The following is a 25,077-nucleotide window of genomic DNA, read 5'->3' as shown; positions in this document are numbered from 1 at the left end:
GGTATTGCACATTGTGTGTGTGTGTGAGAGTGTCTGATAGAGAGAGAGGACACATATGTCAGTAGGGTTATAAGTGTTTCAGCTTTCTCATGCTTCAAAACATCTGGTCTGCCACATTTATGAATCCCTGTGGGGTGACCGGGGGGTTATAACTAATGTAAACAAGTAGCCAGTGCAAGGTATTTTTGACCTTCCCAGTGCCTCATACTGTGACTGCCCAGTGTTTGAAAGGTCTCACTTATGCATGGGCTGACCGCTCATCAGAGTTCATTTATGCGTGTAATTCATGAAAACCATTGTGGAATCTGTAAAATCATGAGCAGCAGGGGCTGTTTTTCATTTAAAGGAAACCAGGGCACTAACGCAAGCAATAGTCTCTTATTAGATGTTCAGCATCCTAGGTAATATTATTGTTTATGATTTTGTGATCGCTGTTTAAATGCTCTTCGTGTGTGTGTGTGTTTTTAACCAACTCAGTCAATATTTCATAGTGTCCTATAATTTTACCTTTACCTGCCTTGAGGGCAATTTGTTCTGCTGCATAAATTATAATCACTTACACAATGACAATTACAGAACAATAATATATTAAACATAAATTATAAAAACAAGAAGTACAAAAAGCTATCTCTTCCCATTAAAATTAGGTAATAGTACATGGTAGAAATGGGAATTTATGTCTATATGTCTTAGTTAGGGGACTTTGTCCAGGACCCTGAAGGCAAAGTTTAAAATGCTTTAATGCTGTTTTGGCATGCAATAATAAATAAATAAATCTATCCATCCATATATCTATACATTCATCTGTCGGTCGATCTGTCTATCTATTGTCTTATACCTTAGGCTAAGCAATTTTGGTTCACTTGAGAAGCATCTATCCAGCTCATACACTAGTAAAGCAGCACTGGAATGTGAAAAGCTGGGAAGAGGTTTTCTTCTCTTCATTAAACTTGTTTTATATGGAAGGCATCACCCCAAAGGGAGAACATTTTAACAATGCAACAGAAAACTTTGTAGTTCTAAAAAAAAATGTTATGACTCTGTTAATGATCTTCTTTATAGGTTACTATGGAATACATTTTTGTATTTTGTTTGTTTAGGCTTGTTACAGAATAGAATCATTTTATATTGAAGGTCATCATCTGTAAGCAATTTTTTGCTGTAGATTTTCACTAAACAAATTAACATTTTGCTGTCTTTTTGTCGTTGCAGTTTGCTCAAGTAAAGACATCAGAAATAATGTGACCAACCTGCGGGTTCTGGAGAACTGCACTGTGATCGAAGGCCACTTAAAGATCCTGCTCATGTTCACGACCAAACCGGAGGATTTCCGTGGTCTGAGTTACCCCAAGCTGACTGTAGTAACGGACTACCTGCTCCTCTTCCGCGTTTATGGCCTGGAGAGCCTCAGTGACCTGTTTCCCAACCTCACAGTGGTGCGCGGTAATAATCTCTTCTTCAACTATGCGCTCGTGTTGTTCGAGATGCTGCAGCTGAAAGAGATCGGCCTTCACAGCCTGATGAACATCACCCGTGGAGCCGTGCGTGTGGAGAAGAACCCCGACCTCTGCTACCTCTCCACCCTTGACTGGTCCATGATCCTTGACTCGGTGGAGGACAACTACATCATGGCCAATAAGAATGATCGTGAGTGCGGAGACGTCTGCCCTGGCACTGTTCAGGGCAAAACCACCTGCCCCCTCACCACCATCAACGGGGACTTCAGTGAGCGCTGCTGGAACCAGAAGCATTGCCAAAGAAGTATGTTACCTAAATCTCTTCTTTTTATTTTAGCTTTGGGCCCTTAAACCATCACACAGAATGTATGAATCCTACTAATTTTCGCCTCATCATCAGATAATCGTTTAAAATTTCTGTTTTCACTTTGCGTATTAGGGTAATAATATTTATATTACCATAGAGTCTTGATGTTTTGAGAAGTGAGTGGAAAGTTGTCAGGGCTCTGTGTGTGTCTGTCAGACTGTGCTGGCAGTACATTCACTGGTTTTTTCAGCAGTAGAGACGGCCAAAAGCCACCATGCTGGAAGCAACAAGTCAGGTGATCATCTGCAGTTAAGTAAGCCAATTTCTGTGTCAGAGCATGAATCATGATGATTATGATGCAACAGCACAGTGTTGTGCAGTAATTTGGGGTGTGGGTGGTGCTTTGTATTGGTGTTTGTTTTTTCACCTGACAGGATCCGTTTGAGCGGCCAGTGGCACATTATGAGCTGGTCTGCAACGGATGAAGCTGTATGCAACAGTTTGTTCTATCTATTCAATTTGAAGTGCTGAAGAGCTTGAGTTTTGAACATACAGAAGAACTTTGCATATTGGTGCAAAGCCCTTGAGCTAGCACAATTGCGCAACACATGGGGCACATCATGCAACTGTTCTTTGAGCTAGCTGTATGGTGTCATGTGTGTTTTGGAGGCATGATCATGTTCTGTTTGGTAATGGTCTTTCTGCGGCCCCATTTTAAAAAGAAAAGACTCTCCTCTCTAGCTGTGTTTGCTAAGACAGATGTGTGCAATTGGTTTGCAGGCAAAAATCCCTTTGTTTTAAGTTGGTGAAGGGCCTGAGTCTCTAGTGACAAGAATAAATACATATAGGTTAGGTCTGCACGATAAATCGCATGCATTCATCATGCGCATCTCATGAGTAAAGCCGATTCTGTGACTAGTAGTAAATTAGGGCTGGGTATCGATTCAGATGTTCCAGATCCATTCGATTTCGATTCACAAGCTCTCAAATCGATTCGATTTCGATTTTCGATTCGATTTTCTATTAGATTTTCTATTAGATTTTCTATCTATCTGTAATAGGGCCTTAAAAGTTAAGCCCGACATATCCTGAACCTGACACGTACATTTTGATTGACAGCTTTTTAAAAGCCCGAACCCATTTACAACCCGAGAATTTTTCAAATGTATGCAGCACACAGCTCTTTTGCCTTTTGTCAGGAATGAGTCATTTATACATGGTTTAACATAATTTATACATGACTAACGTAATAGGCCACTTGGAAGTTTGAACAAAGAAATAAAATAAGTCCTCTGTAACATCGTAACATCTCAGCACTCTATAAATAGCCCTAGGTCTAGGCTCATTTAGCATATAAATAGGCCAACGCACCAATAAAAACAAGTCTTTCTTAAAAAAATTAATTAAGATAAATTATAAATTAAGATGGGTATTTGGCAATAATGAAATTAATTAAGATAAAGGCTCTGCCGGATTTGCTTCGCCATAGCAGCTGACATAATAAAATAATAATGCCAACATTAGCTAATACATTAGCTACTCTGTCTACATTATGCATTTAAGACTCAAATTATATTTAGTTATTATTTGAAAAACATTTACTCACCAAGATTAGGTAAGGCCTAAGTGTTTTTGTGGAGGAAAATGATTGAATCCACTGTAGATGGCTTCAGCGCGCTCCTGCGCTCACTGATGGTGCGTCATTATTCACTCATTATTCTCATTATAAACAAGGTCAAAACTTTTCCTAACCTCAGACTTTGCTTTAGTTACACACTCTCCGATGGCGATGTTTACATCAAGCCTGCATATAAGAGAAAAGTATAAGAGGCTTTAAGATGCAGTCTGTAAGACACGAACGGGAGCATGACCTGACGCACATTGCAGAAAATGTGTTCAGCATATGGTGAGCCGCATTTGAATTCGAGACGGAACCACTGCTTTAAACTGAATAAATGAATGATAGGTTCATTGGTAACATCGCACAAGGCACATAAGAGGGTGAGGTCTAGTGGAGAAGATTTGTAATTAGATTAACGCTAATCTTACGTTCAATGTCTGCAGAAATAAATATGGAAAAAAATCGATTCATGGCCTTTGAGAATCGATTTTGAATCGACCACATTTTAAAAAACAATTAATCGAAAAATCGTTTTTTTTACCCAGCCCTATAGTAAACTCCAACCTGTGCTTAAAGATGGAGCAGCATTTACTACACAGATCCATAGTTCACTGACAAGCTACGCAAACAGCTTTCATTATTGAACACGATACATCGCTGATTATGAACGTTATTTTTCTTAGCTTGTCCATGACCGTGAACTACGTCTCTGTGTTGCTGTATTACTACTAATCACAGATCCGGCTTCACTGACGAGATGCGCTTGATAAACGCATGCAATTTATTGTGCAGCCCTAATAGAGATGGGCTCTTTTTGACTTGTGCCAGTACCTTAGCAACTGCCCAAACAATATAGCAACATGCTAAAACCATTCCAGTGTCAATATGTAACTTAAGTAATGATATTAATATACACAGCAGATATACTGCAAATGACAACTTTTATTAAGCAAGGATGCATTATTTATTCAAAGGGACAGTAAAGACATTTGTTATGTTGCAAAATATTTCTGTTTCAAATAAATGCTGCTCTTTTGTACTTTTGTTTTTAACATTGATAATGATTAGCACCAAATTTCCATATTAGAATGATTTCTGAATGATCATGTGACACTGAAGACTGGAGGAACAGCTGCTAAAACATTTACATTTGCCATCACAAGAATGAATCACATTTTAAAGTAGAAAAGTTTATTTTAACATTGAAGTGATATTTTACAATGTTACTGTTTTTATTGTATAATTGATCAAATAAAAGCATCCTTGGTGAGCATCAGAGACTTTGAAAAACATTTTGAAATCAGTAACTAGTCTATAATAAACTCCTCAAATTTTAAATGACAAAGCAACTTATTTTTGTAATGCTGCTTTGTCTGTTTATGTAGAGTTGAGGGACAAACTGCCTCTAGGTAACTAATGCAAGAGTAAGGATAGACTGAAGTCCTTGTTAAGTGCCTTGATAAAATCCTTGCTTGGCTGATTATCTTGACTCATGTCTGGTGAGTTGCAGTTGTACAGTAGAGGATGGAGTTTTTGGCCAAAGGCGGAGATTAAAACATCATCATTATCTAATGATAGAACCAGTCCTGGCCTGCTGCTTGGTCTGTGGTGAATGATGAAGGACTTGAGGTTAGGGGTCCAATATTGCTTCGAGTGTGCACCAACTTATATAACTGCAGAGCACTGAAGTGCAAAGAGAATACTGTAAGATGAATCTTTTTTTTTTTTTTTTTATGTTGTTGTGCAGACCTCATAGTGTTTGTTGTGTGTACTGCAGGAATTATGCTGTCCGTTTACAATGGATTATGAAGGTAGTGAACTGTAAAGTATCTTTTTGAATGTTGTTGTGTGGAATTTGCAGAAAACGCCTGATTGTGTAAAGTGAGTATATTTTGTGCTACTTTAAGAGAGGTATTCTGCCATTTGGCACTTGACCTCAAGAGCTAATTCTGGCACTAAGCGTCATCTTGTTTTCGTCATTAATTTTGTAGCAATGCCTTGTGTTTAGGCCCTGTTCTGTGGCTTGACATACTGTATTTCAAAACAATATTTGTACAATATTTTTACTTATTTTCATGACCACATATTGTTGCAATAGCTGTAGTTAAAAGAAAAAGCTACAATAATGCACTTTTTTCATTTATATATATATATATATATATATATACATTTGAACCTAAAATACTTTTGGAGGGGGGAAACACTATGTTTCTCAGTGTCGTAGTGACAGAATACCAGATAAAAACTGGGCCTCTGACATCTGTCATGGTTAATCTGAACAGGTGGTTGGCTGAGACACATTACTGTTTAAACTTGGCATTGACATGCATCTCAGATGTGTCTCTCCTGTGGCCACTTGATCAGATTTTGTTGAGAGGAGAGCCTTTGAATTCATAGCTGCATAGATCATTTACTATATCAGTTTGTTGCTGCATAAAAAAGACAGAAAGTTGTCACAATATTAAAAGTATTAGTAATAGTAAAAACAGTTTTTAAAAGCATTAATAACAATAAACTTAAACTTTTTAATAATTTCACTTTTAAAACTTCTTTTTCCCCCCTCACTTCAGCAGTAATCTGCAAATTTCAATTTCAGGCCTATGCTAAAAAAGTTATAGTTCTATGGTTAACAAGTAATGAATGGATTAAAACTACTGCATTAATATAATTCAGCGCTATAAAATCCAATTAAAATATAAAATATTAAATACAAAACATTATCAGACAGACTATTAGACTAATAAAGATAAACATAATAGAATGATTTATCTCTCTCTCTCTTTTATTTTTTTATTTTTGGAGAATAAAAAAAAAAGCACCAGAGGGTTTAAATAAAAAAAAATAATAATAATTTTGATACCTTTATTTATCATCAAGCATGCATTAACGTGGTCAAAAGTGAGGGTAAAGACATTTGTAATGTTACAAAAATTATTTTTTTAATTAATTTACGATTCATTAAAGAGCCAGTAAGATGAAAATTCTAAGCTTCCTATCACTGTTTATAAGTCCTGTACATTAGGTTTAAATCCATCCAAGGTTAAAAAACATTGTCATTTTGTCAAAATATCATTTTAAAATGACCTCAATGGTGGGGGGTGGGGCAGGTCAGAGTTCCGTTTCTCCCAAGACGGTAGGCGGAGATTATTATGCAAAGTGCTCCTAGTGACGTACATAGAGATGGGCAAAAGATTTGAAATCTATAACGACTCGTTTCAGTGATTCAGAGTCGACTCCTTACTTTAGAAGCCAATAACTTTATAAATCGTGTACTTTTTGGTTTAATTACTTTGCACATTGTTTACACAGATGGACAGCTACATCATACACTGTAATACAGGTAATTTTTGATTTCCCATCTGTGTGGCTCTTTAAACAATCCTGCAATAAAGGTATTTTCAGGAATGAAAATAAGTGAATTTCCATTTCACCAAAATTATTTCCTAAGCTACATGTATCTGGAAAAGTACTATTTTTTTCTCAGTTGTTTGTTGGCAAGTGAGTCATTACCATTGGTTGCTGTTATTTGGGATAAATAAGCATGTACTCTTGTGTTTTTGTACATTTTAAAGTACATGAGGCCTCTGCACAACATACTGTATCAAATTGATGAGCTCCATAATAGAGTGTTAATCCCTGCAGGATTAAGCTGTTAGTGAGGTGAGTTTTCCCTCGCTCATTAATCTTTCTACGTAGAGGATCTTACATATGCTCTCTCTCTTTCTCTCTCTCTAGCATTCTTGCTCATTTTTGCTAAGGTTCCTCTGTCCCATGTCTCTTTGCATAATGTTGAATCACATTAAGAGCTATGTCTTAAACGCACGTCTGTCCAGCTGCTGGATTTCAACAGGAATGCAAGCGTGTCCCTCGCCCTCAATCCTGATCCACATGGAGGGAGTTGAAGAGTTGCATTATTATTGCATTGCTTAATTCTGTCTGTAGGTGATCAGCGGCGAGTGGTCGACTGCAGCCATGCGCCCTTCCTTGTGTCTGATCCAGAGAAAGAGAAAAGTTACTGAGGACAGCCAGATCAGCAGGCCTCTTGCACAGCTGCCTCTAAAAGAGAAGGAGGGAATGAGATTGCCTGTGGTAACCGCGCAGTGACATGCTGCCAAAATCTCTTTTGCACATTTCCGCGGTTTTGTTGGCAGGCGTACAAAAGTGGTTTTGTTTCATATTTGGAATAGTTTTGGAAGTGTTGGCACTGGTTTTTCCTGAGCAGCTTTGCTCAGTGAGAGTATTTTGGCTGTTGGAAGCAGTAAAACTGATTTAAATCTATTGCTGTTGAGGAGTTAATAAAGTCTGACAGTTGATCAGGCCCTTTTTTGGTGTTTTTAAATGCCTGATGCTCACTTATACCAACAACCGCGCTGAACTGAATAACTGAGCATCATCCTGAGTGATGACACAGCAATGGGCCTGAATTCGTTGTACCCGCCAGCTGCCCTGTGGGGAACTGAGGCATTAAATGGGGAAATAAAAGGGTAAACGGGAGCCATTAAAGGACGATGATTTACTTGAATGGCTGTCTAAAGGTGATTGTCTAATCGTGTACAGCACAAATAGGGAGAACATTGGAGACTTGGGAACAGTTTCTGGCTGTCCTTCACACCTGTGAAGTTCGCTGTCGGTGTAAAGTCCATGTTTTGTGTTAGATCTGGTAAGGGAGCACAGAGGCTTCTGTTCAAGCTGTCAGCCAGTGCTGAATGAGTCTGGGCACTGAATATTTCACACACATTAAAAAATGATCTTCATTATGTATCCTCAGAGGGGATTAGAAACACAGCTGGGATGGAGAAGCAGTAGTTTGTCTGATAGAATAGAAACACTACATGTAGTTAAATGTTTAAGTTTGTGGCTTAAGGTCTACTTCCCTGGTGACAGATTGCATTTGGCTTAGAGAATTGGCTCATATTTGATAAGCTAGAGCCTAGTACCGTATGTTTCACTTTTTTATTTATTTGAAAACTGAGCTTTGTTTAGCTACTTGTATCCGATTTGCTCAAGGCTCAGTCTGGGTCACAAAGTCTGACTACTTGTTCACCCAAGGCAATGTTAAGGAAACTACTTTGAAACTGTAGCTTCCTAAGCTAGAAGCTACACATAAATTAAAGTTGTTAAACGATGGTCTACCCTTTTAAAAGTAGTTTGTGGTGCTACAAGCTACTAGTAAAACGACTACCTCAAAATAGCACACACGATGTTATTTAAGGGAGTGTTAGTTTAGGAAACAATGTAATTTATGGTACACTATCGTTGAAAAGTTTGGAGGCAGTAAGATTTTTTTAATGTTTGTAAAAGAAGTCTCTTATGATCACAAAGGCTGCATTTATTTGATCTAAAATACAGTCAAATATGTAATATAGTGACATATTATATTATTACAGTTTTCTATTTGAACCTTTTTTATGAATTTTAAAAACTGTATCTGTTATGGCTGAAGCTTAATTTTCAGAAACCATTACTCCAGTGTTCAGTGTCACTGATGCAGACATGCAAACCTATTTTGACCTCAATTTATGTTGGTACGATTTGTCACTCTTAACTACACAAAAACCTGGTGATGTCTCACATGCAGTACTCAAATAAAGCAACAGCGGAAAAAACAAAAACAAAAAAGAAGTTTGCTCATTCCCCAAATAGCTAGCAAGGAGGATTGACAAATGCATAAGGCCTTTCATTAAAAAGAGACTGCAAATCAACAGCAACACAAAATCGGTCGAGTGTTTGAAATAACTTATTTTTGTGATCTGATGTGTCGTTTTATCACAGAATGAGGCAGAAAATGTATTCTATACTGTACAAAAAAGGTTATGTCATTTACCAATGGATTATAACTATACTTAATTATTATGAAAACTCCAGAGATGGCTTAAAGAACCCAGATAAATTATAACTCTTGCAGTCGTGTCTTTAGTGAAGTGAAGTGATGTGTGGCCAAGTATGGTGACCCATATTAGGAATTTGTGCTCTGCATTTAACCCATCTAAGTGCACACAAATGTAGTGAACGCACACCCAGAGCAATAGGCAGCCATATTGCTGCGGCACCTGGGGAGCAGTTGGGGATTTGGTGCCTTACTCAAGGTAGAGGTCTTCTCGGGTCCTAAAGTGTGTACCCGACCCCAATCATTTCTTACCCGAATCTGACATGCATAAAGACATACATAAATTATTTAATTTTTTTAAGAAAAACCAGACCTGAGATGGACCCGATGAAATTGGACCCAAGTCCGACCAGACAGAATTTAATTTAGAACCCAACTTGACCTGTACATAAATGGCATTAACTTGGAAACAGCCCCGCAGTCAGTCAGGAAAAATCCCAGTGTCCTGCTGACTGATTTGGCTGCTTCTCCATTACTTTGATTTGTTTAACATATATTAAATGTATTATTAGGCTACTTTATATTAGTGCCTGCCTGCTGTTTATTTAACATTACCCGAGGCCGACCCATGTCCGAGGTACTCATCATAGTTTTGTACCTGAACCCGCTCTGGTTTCCAGTTGGACCTTGGGTTTTCAGATACAAGTGAACCCGTGAAGACCTCTAGCTCAAGGATCTCACCTCAGTTGTCATATTAAGAATGGAACATTTTACAGATCCAAACGCCACTCTATACTATATTTTTACAAACTGAACTGATTATGCAAAAGAACATGTCAAATATATTATGAGAAATGAAGATAAAGGCTGAAGGAAAAAGTTTTTAATGGAGCAGTTTTATTTTTATCACTCTTTATAAGTGTTAGGCCTTGAGGAGTGGGATCCTTCCTGTAGTTTTTTTCCATGCGAGATCATTCCAGATTCACATACGTCAGTGACCCTCACGTCTCCATCCGTTTCAGAGCCTGTAAGGGTCAGCTAGAAAATAACTCGCCTATTCTTCTGTTATTTATGGGCGGAAATGAGATCTTATGTATATGCTTGTTGTTTCTCAGTGCTGCTAAGAAACGTAAGTAACTCTGGGATGAAATGTGTGTGTAAAGTGCCAACAGGGGTGTATCCTAAAGGAAGGACCGTCTATGGCAGGAGGCTTCAATGTTGAGTCCACCTTTGCTCCTCAATTGCCTGACACTCCGATATTACAGGATACACTGGCGCCAATTCAATCTCAGCATGGAACAATAGCTGTTACCAAACTTCACAGAATGTTCGTCCCAATTGTTTCTGGTCATTGTTAGGCGACTTCCTACTGGGAGTTTATGAATGGTCCCAGGGGCAGACCATCAGCATCACCAATGTTAGACAGGAACTGAACCCTTCCAGTGCGCTGGTTCACTGATGTTTTTTCCCAGAGTTCAAGGGAAGACCAAGACGTGTTAGGATCCGTACACATGAACTGTGCTTCATTTGAGAGTATTGGAAAATACATGCTTGATAAAAAACACCAAAACCTTAGCAATCACATAGAAACTTCAGAACATGTCATATTCAGTGTTGTTTTTGTATATATTATGTAATGAAATATAATTATTAGTTGAAACACACGTTTGTAAGCCCAGCCAGGGCCACTTCATTTCCTCTAAATTAGTCATGTCTGCTTTCTTCCTTTTCTCACCCTTGTTCTCTTTATCATTTTTTTTGCTCGTGCACTCAGTCTGCAGCCTTAACTTACTTTATTTAGCTTGGCCTTACTCAACAAAATGTTCTTCCTCTTGGTGAAATGTTTTAACATGGCTTCTGAACATGCATCCCAAAACTTCTTCCTCTTTAAATAGCCATTCTGTAATATCAGGAAATTAATGCCATGCTATATTCACCATTAATCTACTGTAATTATATTTGCTGTGCAGCATTTTGTGGCTGGACAGAATATGCATTCATCAGGTGGAGTTTTTTACCATGATGAGCAGAAAGCCAAAAACACATTTTGAAGGTTTACTCTTCCCACTAATGAGGTCACTATGATCTGGAAAAAGATTGGGATCCTTCAGCCACTTAAAAGAAACAAATTGTACATCATTGCAAATTGTAAGTCTATGATTATTTATTATAATTGGCTGATAACAACCAGTTTATTGGAACTGGTTAACTTTTTGAAGTTTCCACACTCTTTTTTGGCTCTTTTGGATGCTTGAGTTCTTACTGGGCTGATTACCAAGGCTGTGTACTCAACTGGAGCCCCTCCTTTAGGGCTGAGACTGGCCCATCGAGTGCCAAAGGTATTAACTCAGTCAAAGCCTTACTGCTCAAGCCCTTCTCCTGGAATCCCAGACATCTGAAGCATTCATTAAACCTCAGCAGACAAGCATTTCATCAGTGTTTTTAATAGTTCTTCTGTGAAAACGTCTCTGGCCAGGCTCTTTAGATGTTCTGCACATCTGCAGATTTGCTTTCATGCTGATCAAGTGTTTTAACTTAATCATGGCAATCAGATTTGGTTTGTGGAGCACAGAAGCTTAAAATACAAAACAAGATTTGTCTTATTTTATCTTAGAAGTTGGCAGTGTTTTTGTTTCATGTGGTCATACATATGAGCTGGTTCTTGGAAAATCTATAACTAAAGTATTTGCCATCTTGTTGTTAATCCTTTTCCACAATAAATGTGGTAACTCTAAATCTACTGGGTTTTATTAGTTCAAAGCCTGCAGAGAGAGAGGTATTTCTACACTGTCAATACTGTTTCCAGTTGGCTGAAATTTCATATCTAAGGTTTTGTCAGTTCATCAGGAATTAAAGGGATAGTTCAACCAAAAATGAAACTTCTGTTGTTCCAAATCTGTTATCTGTCTTAAGATATTTTGAAGAATATGGTTTACCAAACCAGACTTCCATAGTATGGAAAATACTACGGAAGTCAGGGGGACCATCAGTTGTTTGGTTACACTGATTTTTCAAAATATCTTTTGTGTTCTTTGTGCCGAAGAAAAAACTTTTGATACAACTTGGTGTAGTGAATGATGACGATTCATTTGTGCGTTAGCTAATACTTTAAATACAAATCTGTTGTAGAACATTTCTCAACTTACTAGTTCATTGAGTGATGCCAAAATAATGTTTTATTTGATTTATTTTTGTGTTATTTTTTTAGCTCTCTGCCTCTTCTTGCCCATTAGCACCCTATCACATGTCTTTCAAGCGCATGTTGTCGGTCTCCACCTCCATGTCTCTATAATTCATGAAAATTTCTCAATGCATAATCAGTCAGAGTGTTTTTTTTTTATTCTGTGTTTCTACTGCTACTACCTCTGACTACTTACAAGTCCGACTTTGTGTGAGAAACAGAACAAACTGTGAGTCATTATTTACTGGAAATCTTCACTATCAGTGAGCTGTTGACCACTGTGACCAGATCATTGAGTCAGTGAGTTAGTGAGTTGACCCATTAGCCCGATGACTTCATGTATGATTCATATGCACTGTATCAGCTGATTAATTGAAATCTTAAAGGAATGATTTGTTTTTCAGATGGAAATCACTACTTCTCTGATAAATTCTTATTAATTAGCCACAGAGTCTAGGATGGATGCCAAGATTTTCAATGGATTGAAACAAAATAATTAAGTCAAGTAATGAGTTTATAATTTATTTGGTCTGTTTGACTTTGTATGATTGAATCTTATGACTTTGGAAGAATTGGAATATGCTTAAGTTGTTCAGATGTTTCCAGTAGTGACAGTATCACAGTTTCAAGTGTGTACGTACACTGTAAACCCAAATTAGTAAGCAGAACTCAAAAAATTTGATGTAACTCGTTGCCTCAAATTTTTTAAGTTAATGAACTTAAAAATTTAATTTAAAAAAAAATTAAATATCTATATTACATACTACATAAACCTTTTAATTTCAGTTAAATTAAAACATGTTATGAAATTAACTGAAATAGTTTTAGTTACAGTGACTTAAAATTTAGCTTTCACATACTCAAGACATTTAGTTAAAAACACTTAAAAAAAAAATTTCACAAAGAGCCACTTTTAAGTTGAATGAACTCATTATTTATTAGTATCTTTGTCTTTGTGTTTTAAGTACAAGTTACTCAAACCTTTTAAAACACAAGACTCAAAATCATATGAATCAAAACTAATTTTTTTGATGTAACTCGTTGCCTCAAATATTTTAAGTTCAACAAACTTAAACAGTTTAAAATTACAGTGTGCTGAGTTCTTGTCCTTTCCTATTTAACACTTCATTTAAAAGACAGAAAAAAGGTGCACTATGATAAAACCTGAAAAACTGATTAAGACCACATCTCTGACATTACAAATTCACAAACCTGCATGAACTTTTACAAAAACATGAACCATTTAAAACTAAATTACATGCATTGTTACCAAGTACTACCCAGCTGTACTTAACAATTGTAAAGAACAAGAGCTGTTTTAAAATCACAAATAACATTTAGAAATGAAAACTGCACATTAATAAATGCACACTGTGCACATTTTGGGGGAAAAAAGTGCAAAAACCTTTCAACCATTATTTTCACAAATTGTTTTTACATTGAACTACTGAGGAACTGCCAGGCCTTAGTAATTTTTCCAATACATTTCTACATACACATCAAGTCATTTTTGAGACTCTGTAACTTGGGTGACAGTTTACCCTCATCAAGACCAAGCAAAATCTTTTGAATGAATTCAAAAGTGTTGGTCAGTCCCCTGGGATAGTTGAGGTGTAGTGCATAGATTAGTCCAAACATTACCAGGAAGGCATCAGCAAATCTGGAGAGGCTGCCCACAATCTCACTTTCGATGACAACAGAGATTTTCACAGGCTGGAAGTGAACTGGACTTGTGTCATTATCTTTGATGACTGTGAGGAGGGCCACTGCAACATCTAAAAGCTCTGGCTCATCAGATGTGTCCTGTAAAATAAAATGGATATTAAAGCAAAAACAGAATATCTGTCAAGCCAGCCAAGCTAACAGTAAACAAACGTTGCAAGAGATTGATACTATGCAACAAAAAAAAAAGCGTAAAAAATAATCTAGAACTAAAACTATTTTACAGTGGGGTCAAAGAAAACAAATCGCACAAACTATTTGGTTGGAAAGACTGAACAAGAGTAAGCATGTATGTATTTATAAGAACTGTTTAGTGTGGTAATGTGATATTTCTTTTTTTAAATACTCACCATGCAGGTCCTTAAAAACCCAGAGACGTCCTCACGTAGATACACAGGAAGCGCATGAAGAACAGTGACACGTTTGGTGTGTATGTCATGAAACTCCTATAATGATAAAAACAGAACTGTACATAACTAAACTGTAAATTCTAAACAATACAATCAGATATGCAAATACAAAAAAAAAAAAAAAAGGACAAGTTGTAGTGTTCAAAGCTGATTTGAATCATCAACATTTTCTAATGTTTTCAAACTTTAATATTTTAATTAAGTTTTAGCCTACAAAATGTACAACAATATTTTTACCTGGTCATCATGGATTCTTAGGATTTCAGTTAAAGTATCTGATGTCTTCCCGGTTCTGGATGCTTTCTGTCTGAACAGGGTCATCAGTCTAGGAAGATGTCGGTCAAGCTCAGAGTAGAATGTGTTGGGCAGGTTCTCGTTTGTAATCCGTTGGAACTCTGCATACACCTACATTTTAAAACAATGAAAGACAGAGAACACAGCCATGTTCATTATGTGAACCTGGTTAATCTACTACCCCCTCACAGAAAACAGCCCCTGAATGTGGTACATGTTATCAAGAAAGCAATAACAGGACAAACAGTGTTACCCCACATTACCTCAGATTCCATTTTGAGTGCAGGCCAGAGTTCCATGAGCTCTTTTACTGGTGGGCATGTCTTCACTATGGTCTGTCGCCGCAGAGCAAAGGTGGTTTGCATCATCTTTTTTATAAGTGGTAAGTTCTTCTCAGCTTTCTTCATTTCATCAACAATTTTCTGTCTCAACTGTTCAAGAGTTGAGGGATTTTCTCCTTGGGGAAAGTTGGGCAAAAAGTTTACTTCTGCTCGTTTGGGTCTTTTAAAGGGGTCATGAAATGAGAAACCAAATTTGCCTTGATCTTTTGGAATATAAGAGGTCTTTGTACCATTAAAACGTCCTGCAAGTTTCATAGCTTAAGACGTCCTCCCCATTATAAACGAGCCATTTATTTAATCAAGCTCTAAATACAGCTCGTTCTGGATCCATGGTAAGAAGTGACGTCACGGTGCGAAGTGACGTTCCAACCATTTGCATATGACCGCCTCCAGCACAAGACAACTACGCTCATTTCGGATCGTTGTCGCGCTGCGCGCCTCACAAGTGTTCAGTCGACGGACAGCGAGTGGGTCTGTGTACAGGAAAATTACAATGCCACGCAGATGTGCTGTTCCTGGCTGTGGACAAACAACATCTTTGAATACGCTGCCGAAAGATCCTGACGTCAGGGAAAAATGGATGCAGTTTATTTGTATAAGAGAATCTTGAAAATATGTCGCCTTTCTAGTAGGCCTACATGTAATAGAAGATTAAAAATGTTGCCTTATCAATGCTGCATCTTCAAATATGGCCTGTGCATGCATTTTTGTCCGCAGTACACCCTATCATTTCATTGAAATTAGGTAAATATTGTTGAACTGTTAGCATATTAAACTATAGAATAATTATGCAACAATAAACCGTTTTCAAGTGTCTCGGGTTACAATTTTTTTATTAATTCAAAATAGTTTCACTTTCCATGTGGACACGGGCTGATCCAGTCTTCGTTGTTGTGGTGATGGTTCATTTTCCTCTGATTCCTCATCTGATTCCGGCTCAAACATATAAGGTTTTATCATTGCAAGAGCCATCGCTTCGAATGCATCACTCGCTACTAAACAGTTACGCTCAATCCGCAAATGTTCCGTCAAATGTCGTTAGCCAATCATAACAGTGGGCGTTAACACTGAACTCTTAAAGGGGAAACAACCCAAAACAGACTGTTTGAATCAAAGGATGAGAAACAGGGTGGGAAAATGTCATAATTCACTACATTTTAAAAGTTTTTTTTTTTTTTTAACTATAGTAATACTATAATTGCACCTAGGGGACCATAATAATAAAATAAAAAAACCCATGTCATGACCCCTTTAATATTTGAATGTGAAGATTCATTGTCAGGATTCATTGCACTCCTTTTTCCAGCATTTACAGTGATCTCTGGACATCCAGCCCTTCTCATCTTGCTCCTATAGTTCCCCATCTTAAATTTGAGGCTATTTTTCCACCCATTCCAGCCAGTCTGAGATCCTGCTTCTTTCAAGCAAGGATGTTTTACCACAAGAGCCTCAGCTACCATTGCTATCTCCTTATCACTGGGATAAGCCTTGTAGCCATACATCACAGATGCTAGCTTTTCTAAAATGTCATGTTTTATGTCTCTAGTTAACTGAAGTTGCTTGTTGTTCTTCTCAAATTCGGCATTACCTTCCCGAAGTCTCAGTTCAACGTCAAAAGAAAATGTGGGAATTGGAAAAATATGTGAAGGCCATCTTCTCCCACGTTCTGAGGATGATACACTTGACATTGTTTCTGTTGATGCAACAGAGCTGGAATCTTGCTCAAATGACACATGCACAACAGCTTTCTGTGGCAACTCATCAATGTCAGAGAGGGAAGTAAGTTTTCCATCAAAGTCAGGGTCTTCATATTTTAAACTGAAGTCAAGGTCTATTTCCAGCTGTTCTTTTATAACAGCAATCAGTGCATCAACAGAGGCTGGTCGTGAACTAAGTTTTAATTTTCTAGCCCGGTCTGGCTCAACAACACGAAGGATCATGGCTTGTGGAGATAAAGCTGCCATTATGCTGATGGAAATCAAAAGATTGGCATGTATAAATACTTATTAAAATACACAGATTATATACTGCACCGTAATAAAAATAGTAATTGATTCATGAAAAATACTCACCACTGGCTTGTTTTATTTGTATGAATCTCTTGGGTGTCAACAGAAGCGAGCCTTCTACCTCGTATGCAGAGAGAGGGACTGAATCGTTTAAGTCAGACCTTAGGTGGATTGACAGACTTGTCTGTGAAGGTGAGAGCTCATAGGATCCAAGATGTTCTGAAAACCAGGACTCACAATCAGAACAAAGGAATGAAATGGTGCTATTGACAAGGTAAATGTGTTCTACTCTAAAAAACCTAGGTAGTCCACCACTCTCTCCGACAGACAAAAACATTCCACAGACATAGTCTGTGCCATTGATGGTAACCTTTGATGTCTGGTATATTGTGTCACTAGTTGTTAGTCTTCTGATGTGTAGCTGAGCTACTTCTGGTAGAGCTGAAACCAGAACAGAGTCAACACTGGACGCTTGTGTTTCAGGGTTGAAAAATGAAGGGGCAGCAAGATGGTATGCCATCATGTGTTGGTGTCTGACTGCCATTGTCTTCAAAATATTTTTGAAGTTTTGAGCGTCATGCACCACTCGTTTAAAAAAACGGTGTTTGGCCTCAAATCGCATTGTCCAAACATGCACCAGGGGCCCAAAGCACTTGATCATGGTGGGGTAATGCTCCACGTAGTGATGTTTAGGACGAAGGTTAAACTCTGGGAACGTTTGCAGAAGTACTTGCTTATGATCACTGATTTTGGACTGAAAATAGTCTAAGGTTTCATCAGTAAATGATGGGCATAATGCTAACTGCACTACCTCTTTCAGTTCCATCAAAACTGTCCATGCACCATCACCTTCTGGTACTACACTGCCTACAAGTAATGGAAGCAGTCGGAGCAGAGTAGCATTTTCATGTCCATTCCCTCCTATCGTTCCTCGAGACAAAAATGTTTTGGGAATTGGATGAGGTCTATCCACTTTATCAGTGTGCTGATATGGGAATGATGCAATCTTTTGGTTCAAATACTCTAAAGTGAAGTACTTCATCCGGATCATAGTCTTAATGCAGAGAGAAAGCTCCACAGGAACTATTCCTTCCAGAAGATCATGAAGTACATCTGGAGGAAAGCCTGTGATTGGATGAAAGTAATCCAGGGAGTCACGCAAGACACAACTAGCTTTAACACCAAAGTGGTTGGAGCAAGTGTCACTTTCCAGAAGGTTTTGTACATGAAGGTCATGGCTGTCTTTGGTTCTTTGAGAAAACTGCCTGGCTTCAGTTGCTTTAAACTGTTCTCTTGTGGCCAAGCAGAATCTGCAAACATAGCCTTCTTTAAATGACTCCACAAAGCCACTTAATCCATGGGCGGCTAGATTGTCAGCAGAAACACAAAAGATGGTACCTTTGACATTGCGACCAGCTCTTTCAATAAAGACACCATCCTGTTCAAGAATATGAACATCACGTAATAATGGAGCAAGTACAGCTGCATACCCATGCTTATGGATGTCTGTCACTTTTGCAAGCAATGCTAGCTGTATATTGTGTAAAGTTGATCTGTGTTTTGGTGGCATATTGGCAAATGCCCAGTAAACAGCACAAAGTTTGTGAATTTTACGTGATGTGCCAAGTGGGTTGGCAATTTCAAGATCATCAATATATAGCTGGAGGGGTAAAATGAGATCACCGGTTGAAAATAATTCATTTTCAAGGAAATAAGAGCCATTGCAACATGATGCATATTGACCAGAATTGGTATTTGGATCAGTAATTATTTTTAGAATGTCTGTGTTCTTAAACAACTCCTGAATCATTCGAAGGATAGGAACATACATTATGGAATGTCCAAGTTGCTCCAGCTGATACTCAATTGGCATTACACATGGATAGTTGTGCTCAAAAAAGATTTTTCTGCGCTTCGATGTGGATAACTCTGCACAATTAGAAGTACTAGTAAATATAACATTAGAGTCCATAACTCCACTTACAACCTCATCCAGTGCAGATTCTGCCAAATTGCAACCATTTCTCTGCAATATATCTTGAATTTCCTTCTTGATCAAAGGCTGCGATAAGAAGCAGACCTGATTTAAATGCTCCACTATTTCCTGGGTAGCTGTGTTTGAGACATGGAGGATTGCCTGCATCTTTAGAAATAAGGAAGATAAATTCATTCTGAGATCTTGTTTTAGTTTGTCAGTGTCACACACACCATCATCCCCCAATGGATCCTCATCTATACCTGAAGGTTCTTCATTCAAATCACCATCAACTGCAGGAATACTGGGTTGAGCAACTTCACTGACAATGTCATTTTTAAAGTCTGACGAAACACTTGCTTGGTGTGATCTACTTTTATGAGAATTGAATGTAGAGTACACATTAGTGGTAAAGCTGCAATCCTTATATGGGCAAGCCACTGTTTCATGATTTCTTAAATGCCTTCTAAGATGGCAGAAGACAACAGATTCAGAAAAATGCTGCTGAAATGGGCATAAAGGGCATTTAAACAACAGAGACTGCTGACAGTGTTCTGCACTACTGCCAAATTGGTGAGTGTGACATCTTGCCAAATGAGTTCTAAGACTATTAAAAGTCTTAAATGTACACATGCAATAATTGTAGATGCATGGAAGGGGGCATACACTGGAAAAGTGGCTATGCTGCAGTCTGTAGTGCTTAAATATTTGCAGTCGTTCAGTAAAAGAAGCTGAACACAACTTACACTGCCAAATCATATTGAAGCCAACAACCTGAAAGAAAAACAAAATTAATGTTAGAAAGTGTATAGCTCCAAAAAAGAAAAAAGAAAAAAAACAGTTTAATTATCCGAGTACAATTCAACAAACAGGTTACATGACCATGACCAGAGAATACAGCTACCACTTGAGCTGCACGATTAATTGTTAAAAGATCTCGATTGAAACTGCAATATATATTCTGAAAGATCATAATTTACATGGCACAATTACGTTGTTACGCCAATAGGTGCCGACAAGTAACGTTAACCATTAAATATGAATTTTCACTGAATAATTTGTGAGAAATTTGAATTATTTATCCAGTAATGAAACATGTAAAAAGTTATGTTGATGTAACACCAAACATAAAGGGGACTACTATATAATAGACAGTTGCAGCTGTTAAATAATAAGCCGGAATGTGATAGTTGTGGGCCACAGTGTTTTATATGTCAAAACAGATGTCATCAGTCAAAACTTGAACGCGTAACAGGTCTATATCATTTTACCATATTAGACTTAAAATATATGAAAGTGTTCAGAGGATTTCCAGGCACATTTCTGCAATGGCACGTGCTCTCCAACTCCCCAAATTGCGTATCAGTGGCACATCACCTCATTGGGAAAAGTATTTTTTCCAAGTTATATAGTGTTTTTGCACACCAGACAAAATTAGTAACTAATGTTTATTTTTAAATCGCGTGTCTAATGTCTTTAAATAAAACAAATGGAACGTTAGGCAAAGTTACATTGTCTCGTACGTTGTGCAAGCGGAAATATAGACTATGATCCGTTCGAAAATGATATAGAAGTTAACTAATGTGTAACATATGCTTCGCCCGTTCGCCGTTCATTTTTTTTTCAGGCCCATTTCATCAGTTATTCCTTGCAGGACATCCATTACTTTTGGATGTAAATATACGTAACTGGTGAACGCTATTTAAAGTTTTTTCTAGACTAAACTGTTGCAACTGTTCACTAGATAAGCGCCTATTTAAAATGCATTTAACACTTACCGTGATAACTGCCGACAACTTGAAGCTGAGATCCTCCTCACTCACTGCAGTATTTTGTGGCGCCAAAGCAAACGTTATCCAAGCGTTGCGCGCTCCCACAACGTCGTAAAAGTCTCACACTGACCTTGGAGCACGTTAGCCGCGTAAGCCAATAAAATAACGACCCTTACGTCAACGGAAAAGTTTTTTAAACAAACATTTTTTTTACTGCATGTGATAAAGGCCCATTCTATATATAATACTGTATATATAATAGATATATAATATATAATATAATATTGTATTTTGTGCACACATTAAAACAGCTGTTCTGGTTAGTGTTAACGTTTGTGTATGTAAAATTTTTAATATTTATGTAATATTTTTCTTGCAAAATAATTTTTAAAGCTGAATTCATGAAGACACAAGCTTCATTAGTCAAATGAAGTTTTTATTTTATTTTAACTTATTTATATGTATATAATTTAATTAAAGGTGACAAATTGCTTCACCACACACGCGCGCACACACACACAAAGTTTACTAATGTCATATGCAGACATCATGTTGAAACAACTAAAAAAATAAAAATAAAAAATAAGTAAAGTTAAATTATATTCCTAAGTGACACTTACTTAATGAGCAAGTTGTTTCAGTTAATCAAAAATAATAATTTTAAATCACTCAAAAACTATTAAAAAGTCACACAAACCCAAACTACTTGAGTTAGTAGAACTTTTTTGGAAAATTAAGTTTATACTACTCAATCAGTTTAATTATTTTGAGCATTTGGGTTTACAGTGTATCTGTTAAGTAACTTTGTAGATCCACCCAACACACGTTAATGTGGTACAGACCAAGAAGGAGATGGTGATGTTTTTTCAGTAGCCTTAGGGGTGTTTTGTCCAGACTGATCCTCAAGCTTCAGTTTGGGGTGTGGTAGTCAAAGTTGATCTGACATTCCTCTCTGCTGTTAGAAGGAAGAGAGAGAGAGAGAGAGAGAGAGAGAGAGAGAGAGATAGAGATGTCTTGCATACAGTCATTAAAGGGATAGTTCACCCAAAAATGTACATTTTGTCATCATTTACTCACCCTTTTGTCATTCCAAACCTGTATGACTTTTCTATCATCTGCAGAGTACAGAACAAGTTATTTTAAGGAACACTGGGGTTTAAAACATCATTGGACCCCATCGACACAGAGTTATTATATGTGACTAAATATAACCATTAAAAATGTATTTACCATTAAAACTAATTGTTATTTGAAATAAACATGAACTGAAACAAAATTAAACAAATTTATGCATTAAACCTATTAAACAAATTTTCAACATTTCATTTAAATTTTGTATTACAGTCTACCAAATTAACTGAATTAAACTGAATTAATGAGTAATAAAAATACACATATTGACATCCAAAAAACTAATCAAAATGACAAAAGCACCAAACTTAGCGAAAATGGAAAAAATTACTTAAAAAATTAAAAAATCTAAAATAGTCTCGGTGCTACTACAATAGCTCTGTATTGACTATCATTGTATGGTCAGAAACACACTGGGACATTTTATCTTCTTTTGTGCTGCACAGAAGAAAAAGTCTTAGAGACTTATAATGATGTGAGGGTGAGGAAATGACAATTTTCATGTTTGGATGAACCATCTCTTCAAGGTTATCATTTGACTTGTTTGACTTGACTTGTTTAATTTGATTTCATGTTTATTACAGTCTTAATAAATTAATATAACAATGTAGGTGGAACACATTTCCTCTGTACATGTGTTTTTTATTTGCATGATGTCCCTGCTTCATTCATCAACACATTACTGTGGTTGATGCGACACTGTGGTCCTGGAACATCATGTCTTATTTAGATATCTTGTTTGTCGTTGCAATATTCAAACTGGTGGCAATGAAAAACAAAACGTGAGCAAGTACAATCGTGTTCTTTGAGTGTTTTTTCTCCATTACAGGTGGCTTGCTGCCTAATGAAAGTGTTTACAGCGTCTCTCTACGCTCTACTGCTAGTAGTCACTTTCACCGCCTGCAGTGTGTCACATAGTGCTTTCACCTCTCTGAAAACATGATTAACCCTGAAACACAAATACTAATTAATAGCTGTCCTTGTAGCATCTCATTACTCTGTCGTCTTCTCATAGTCCACATCCAGTTGTAGAATGAGCGCATATCTCTGACGCGTTAGACTGCCTGCAGAACTCTTTTGCGTGGCCTTTTGACCACACTCATCCTCTTCAGTGCGCTCAATGAATGTGTAATCACGCATTAAAACAGCATCCTGTGAAGCTAAACTGGTTACAAGGACCCAAATGCACATGATAAGGCCAAGAGAATTGACTGACTGCCAGCTATTGAGCCAAATGTGCACTCTCTGACGCAGTTCCACTCAGTATAAGATTATTAAGTTGTTTGATCCAAGCGTGAATGGCAATTTGTTTGGGACATTTATCCCTTAAAATATCCTGATGTTCTAAAAGGCTTCTTCCTCTTGCCTATTTAGGAATTATTAGGTGAATTAGGTGTTTTTCATGGTAAAGTGACCTCACTCCATATGTTGTCATTATACTTCAGCAAGTATCATCCAGTTATGATGTTTTGAAATAAAACTAACATATAAACGTTTTCATGGACTTGGGATTTTAAAAATTAACCACTAGGCTTCTTTTTGATATTTTAGTGGTTGCACAGAAAGCTTTTAATGCAGCTTTATAAGATGGCAAATTACCAGCACAGCCTAAAATGGCTTTGTCAATTAATCAGTTTGTTTAGAGTAGTGTTGTCACAGTTGTAGAATTTCTAACTTGGATACAATACCCTGAATAGGCCTGTCACGATAACAAATTTTGCTGGACGATAAATTGTAAAAGAAATTATCGCGATAAACTATAATATTGTCGTTCTAAGACCAGTTTCAACTAATATAATAATAGAGCCATAATAACGCAGGTACACCTCTTCAAAGAATCAATAAACTTTTATTTTATTTTATCGCAGATTCTGAGCAAGAAGTAACATGTTGACTTTATGTGGCTTAAAATTAACAAATTTGTATGTTATCATGTTTATATGCCAGTTAGGGATGCTCATATTGACCATTTAACCGTTAACTGAAAGTAAACATTTTGACCAATGACTTACCGTGTCTTTTGGGTGTTCGTTATTTCAAATGTGGTATACGTGCTCATAATGGAAGCGTCCATGCCACATCTAGTTACAAAACATCTACGGTTTTCAGAATTACGCAAGCGCACCAGGTCATGTAACAAGAACCAACTCAATCAGCTTCCTTCGGGGTGAAATTCCCCGTTGTTTTTTTTAAATGGGGTGCACCCAAACATTGTAGCAGATTTTACAGCAAGGGTTTTTCGGTGGTGGAAATCCATTACTGAAATGTCCTTGTTTTAACGGATATCAAAGCAGTATGGATGCTTAGCAACGACAGACGTCTCAGGGGCGCAACTGCCTGAGCGCTTTGGAAAGAAGGAAAAAATGACACTCCTAGTGTTTTCCACGCGTTTTTAGGTGTGACGTGAATGGACCAGTTAAAAGTTTTTTTTCTTCCCAAAGCTGGCCACACTAGCGAAACGTTATCTCTTTATTCCCAGGACATCTGTGCCATCAAAGACGGTGTTTTCTGCCGTGGGCTGTCCACAGGCTGTGCTCCAGACTAACCCCACATCACGATACGTTCCATTTTTTTACATAAAATTGTGTGAGAGAAAAATTATTGCGGCTGAAAAAAATTATCGCGGCTGAAAAAATTATCGAGCTCATTTTTTTTATTGAGCGATTGATTGATTTATCAACTATCGTGGCAGGCCTAACCCTGAATAATAGCACGGTAATTATTTTTCCTTGTTTTTACCCAGAGTAAGGTGGTGTGAGCGTTATGCGTGCTTTAAACAATTGTAAGGTCGGTTTAAATAATACTGGAAGCTGGAGGGTGCACTTGCACAAATAGTTTAAGTATGTTTCTATGAACTAATATAACTTACAACGGTCGAGGAAATCCCTATTATGTACAATGGCATCCAGGTGTTGCTGTCACTGAACATGAAAAAGATAGTAATGCTTTGACTGACCACAGATGAAGACAATAAACATAACTGCAACAATATAAAGTTTACCTGTGTTCTTTAAGCCATCTCAGGTATTT

General features: G+C 37.3%; 2 protein-coding genes across 2 annotated transcripts in view; one reads left to right on the top strand and one right to left on the bottom strand.

Annotated features, from left to right (window-relative positions):
- LOC128031694 (insulin receptor) overlaps positions 1-25,077 on the top strand; it is a 61,799-nt gene that overhangs the window by 6,368 nt on the left and 30,354 nt on the right. The window contains exon 2 of the mRNA XM_052620047.1: positions 1,213-1,761. Within this exon, the coding sequence (XP_052476007.1) occupies positions 1,213-1,761 (549 nt within the window). The remainder of the gene's footprint in view (positions 1-1,212; positions 1,762-25,077) is intronic.
- On the bottom strand, positions 13,305-16,421 carry LOC128031704 (uncharacterized). The gene is made up of 4 exons (XM_052620050.1): positions 15,083-16,421; positions 14,763-14,930; positions 14,466-14,561; positions 13,305-14,196 (listed from the first exon to the last, which is right to left on the bottom strand). The coding sequence occupies exons 1-4, from the start codon at positions 15,413-15,415 to the stop codon at positions 13,882-13,884; spliced, it is 912 nt and encodes a 303-aa protein (XP_052476010.1). The 5' UTR covers positions 15,416-16,421; the 3' UTR covers positions 13,305-13,881.

Source organism: Carassius gibelio, chromosome A2, assembly GCF_023724105.1.
Source record: "Carassius gibelio isolate Cgi1373 ecotype wild population from Czech Republic chromosome A2, carGib1.2-hapl.c, whole genome shotgun sequence".
NCBI lineage: Eukaryota > Metazoa > Chordata > Actinopteri > Cypriniformes > Cyprinidae > Carassius > Carassius gibelio.
Note: the sequence above shows the minus strand (reverse complement) of the source record. Positions and strands in the feature narration are given on the sequence as shown.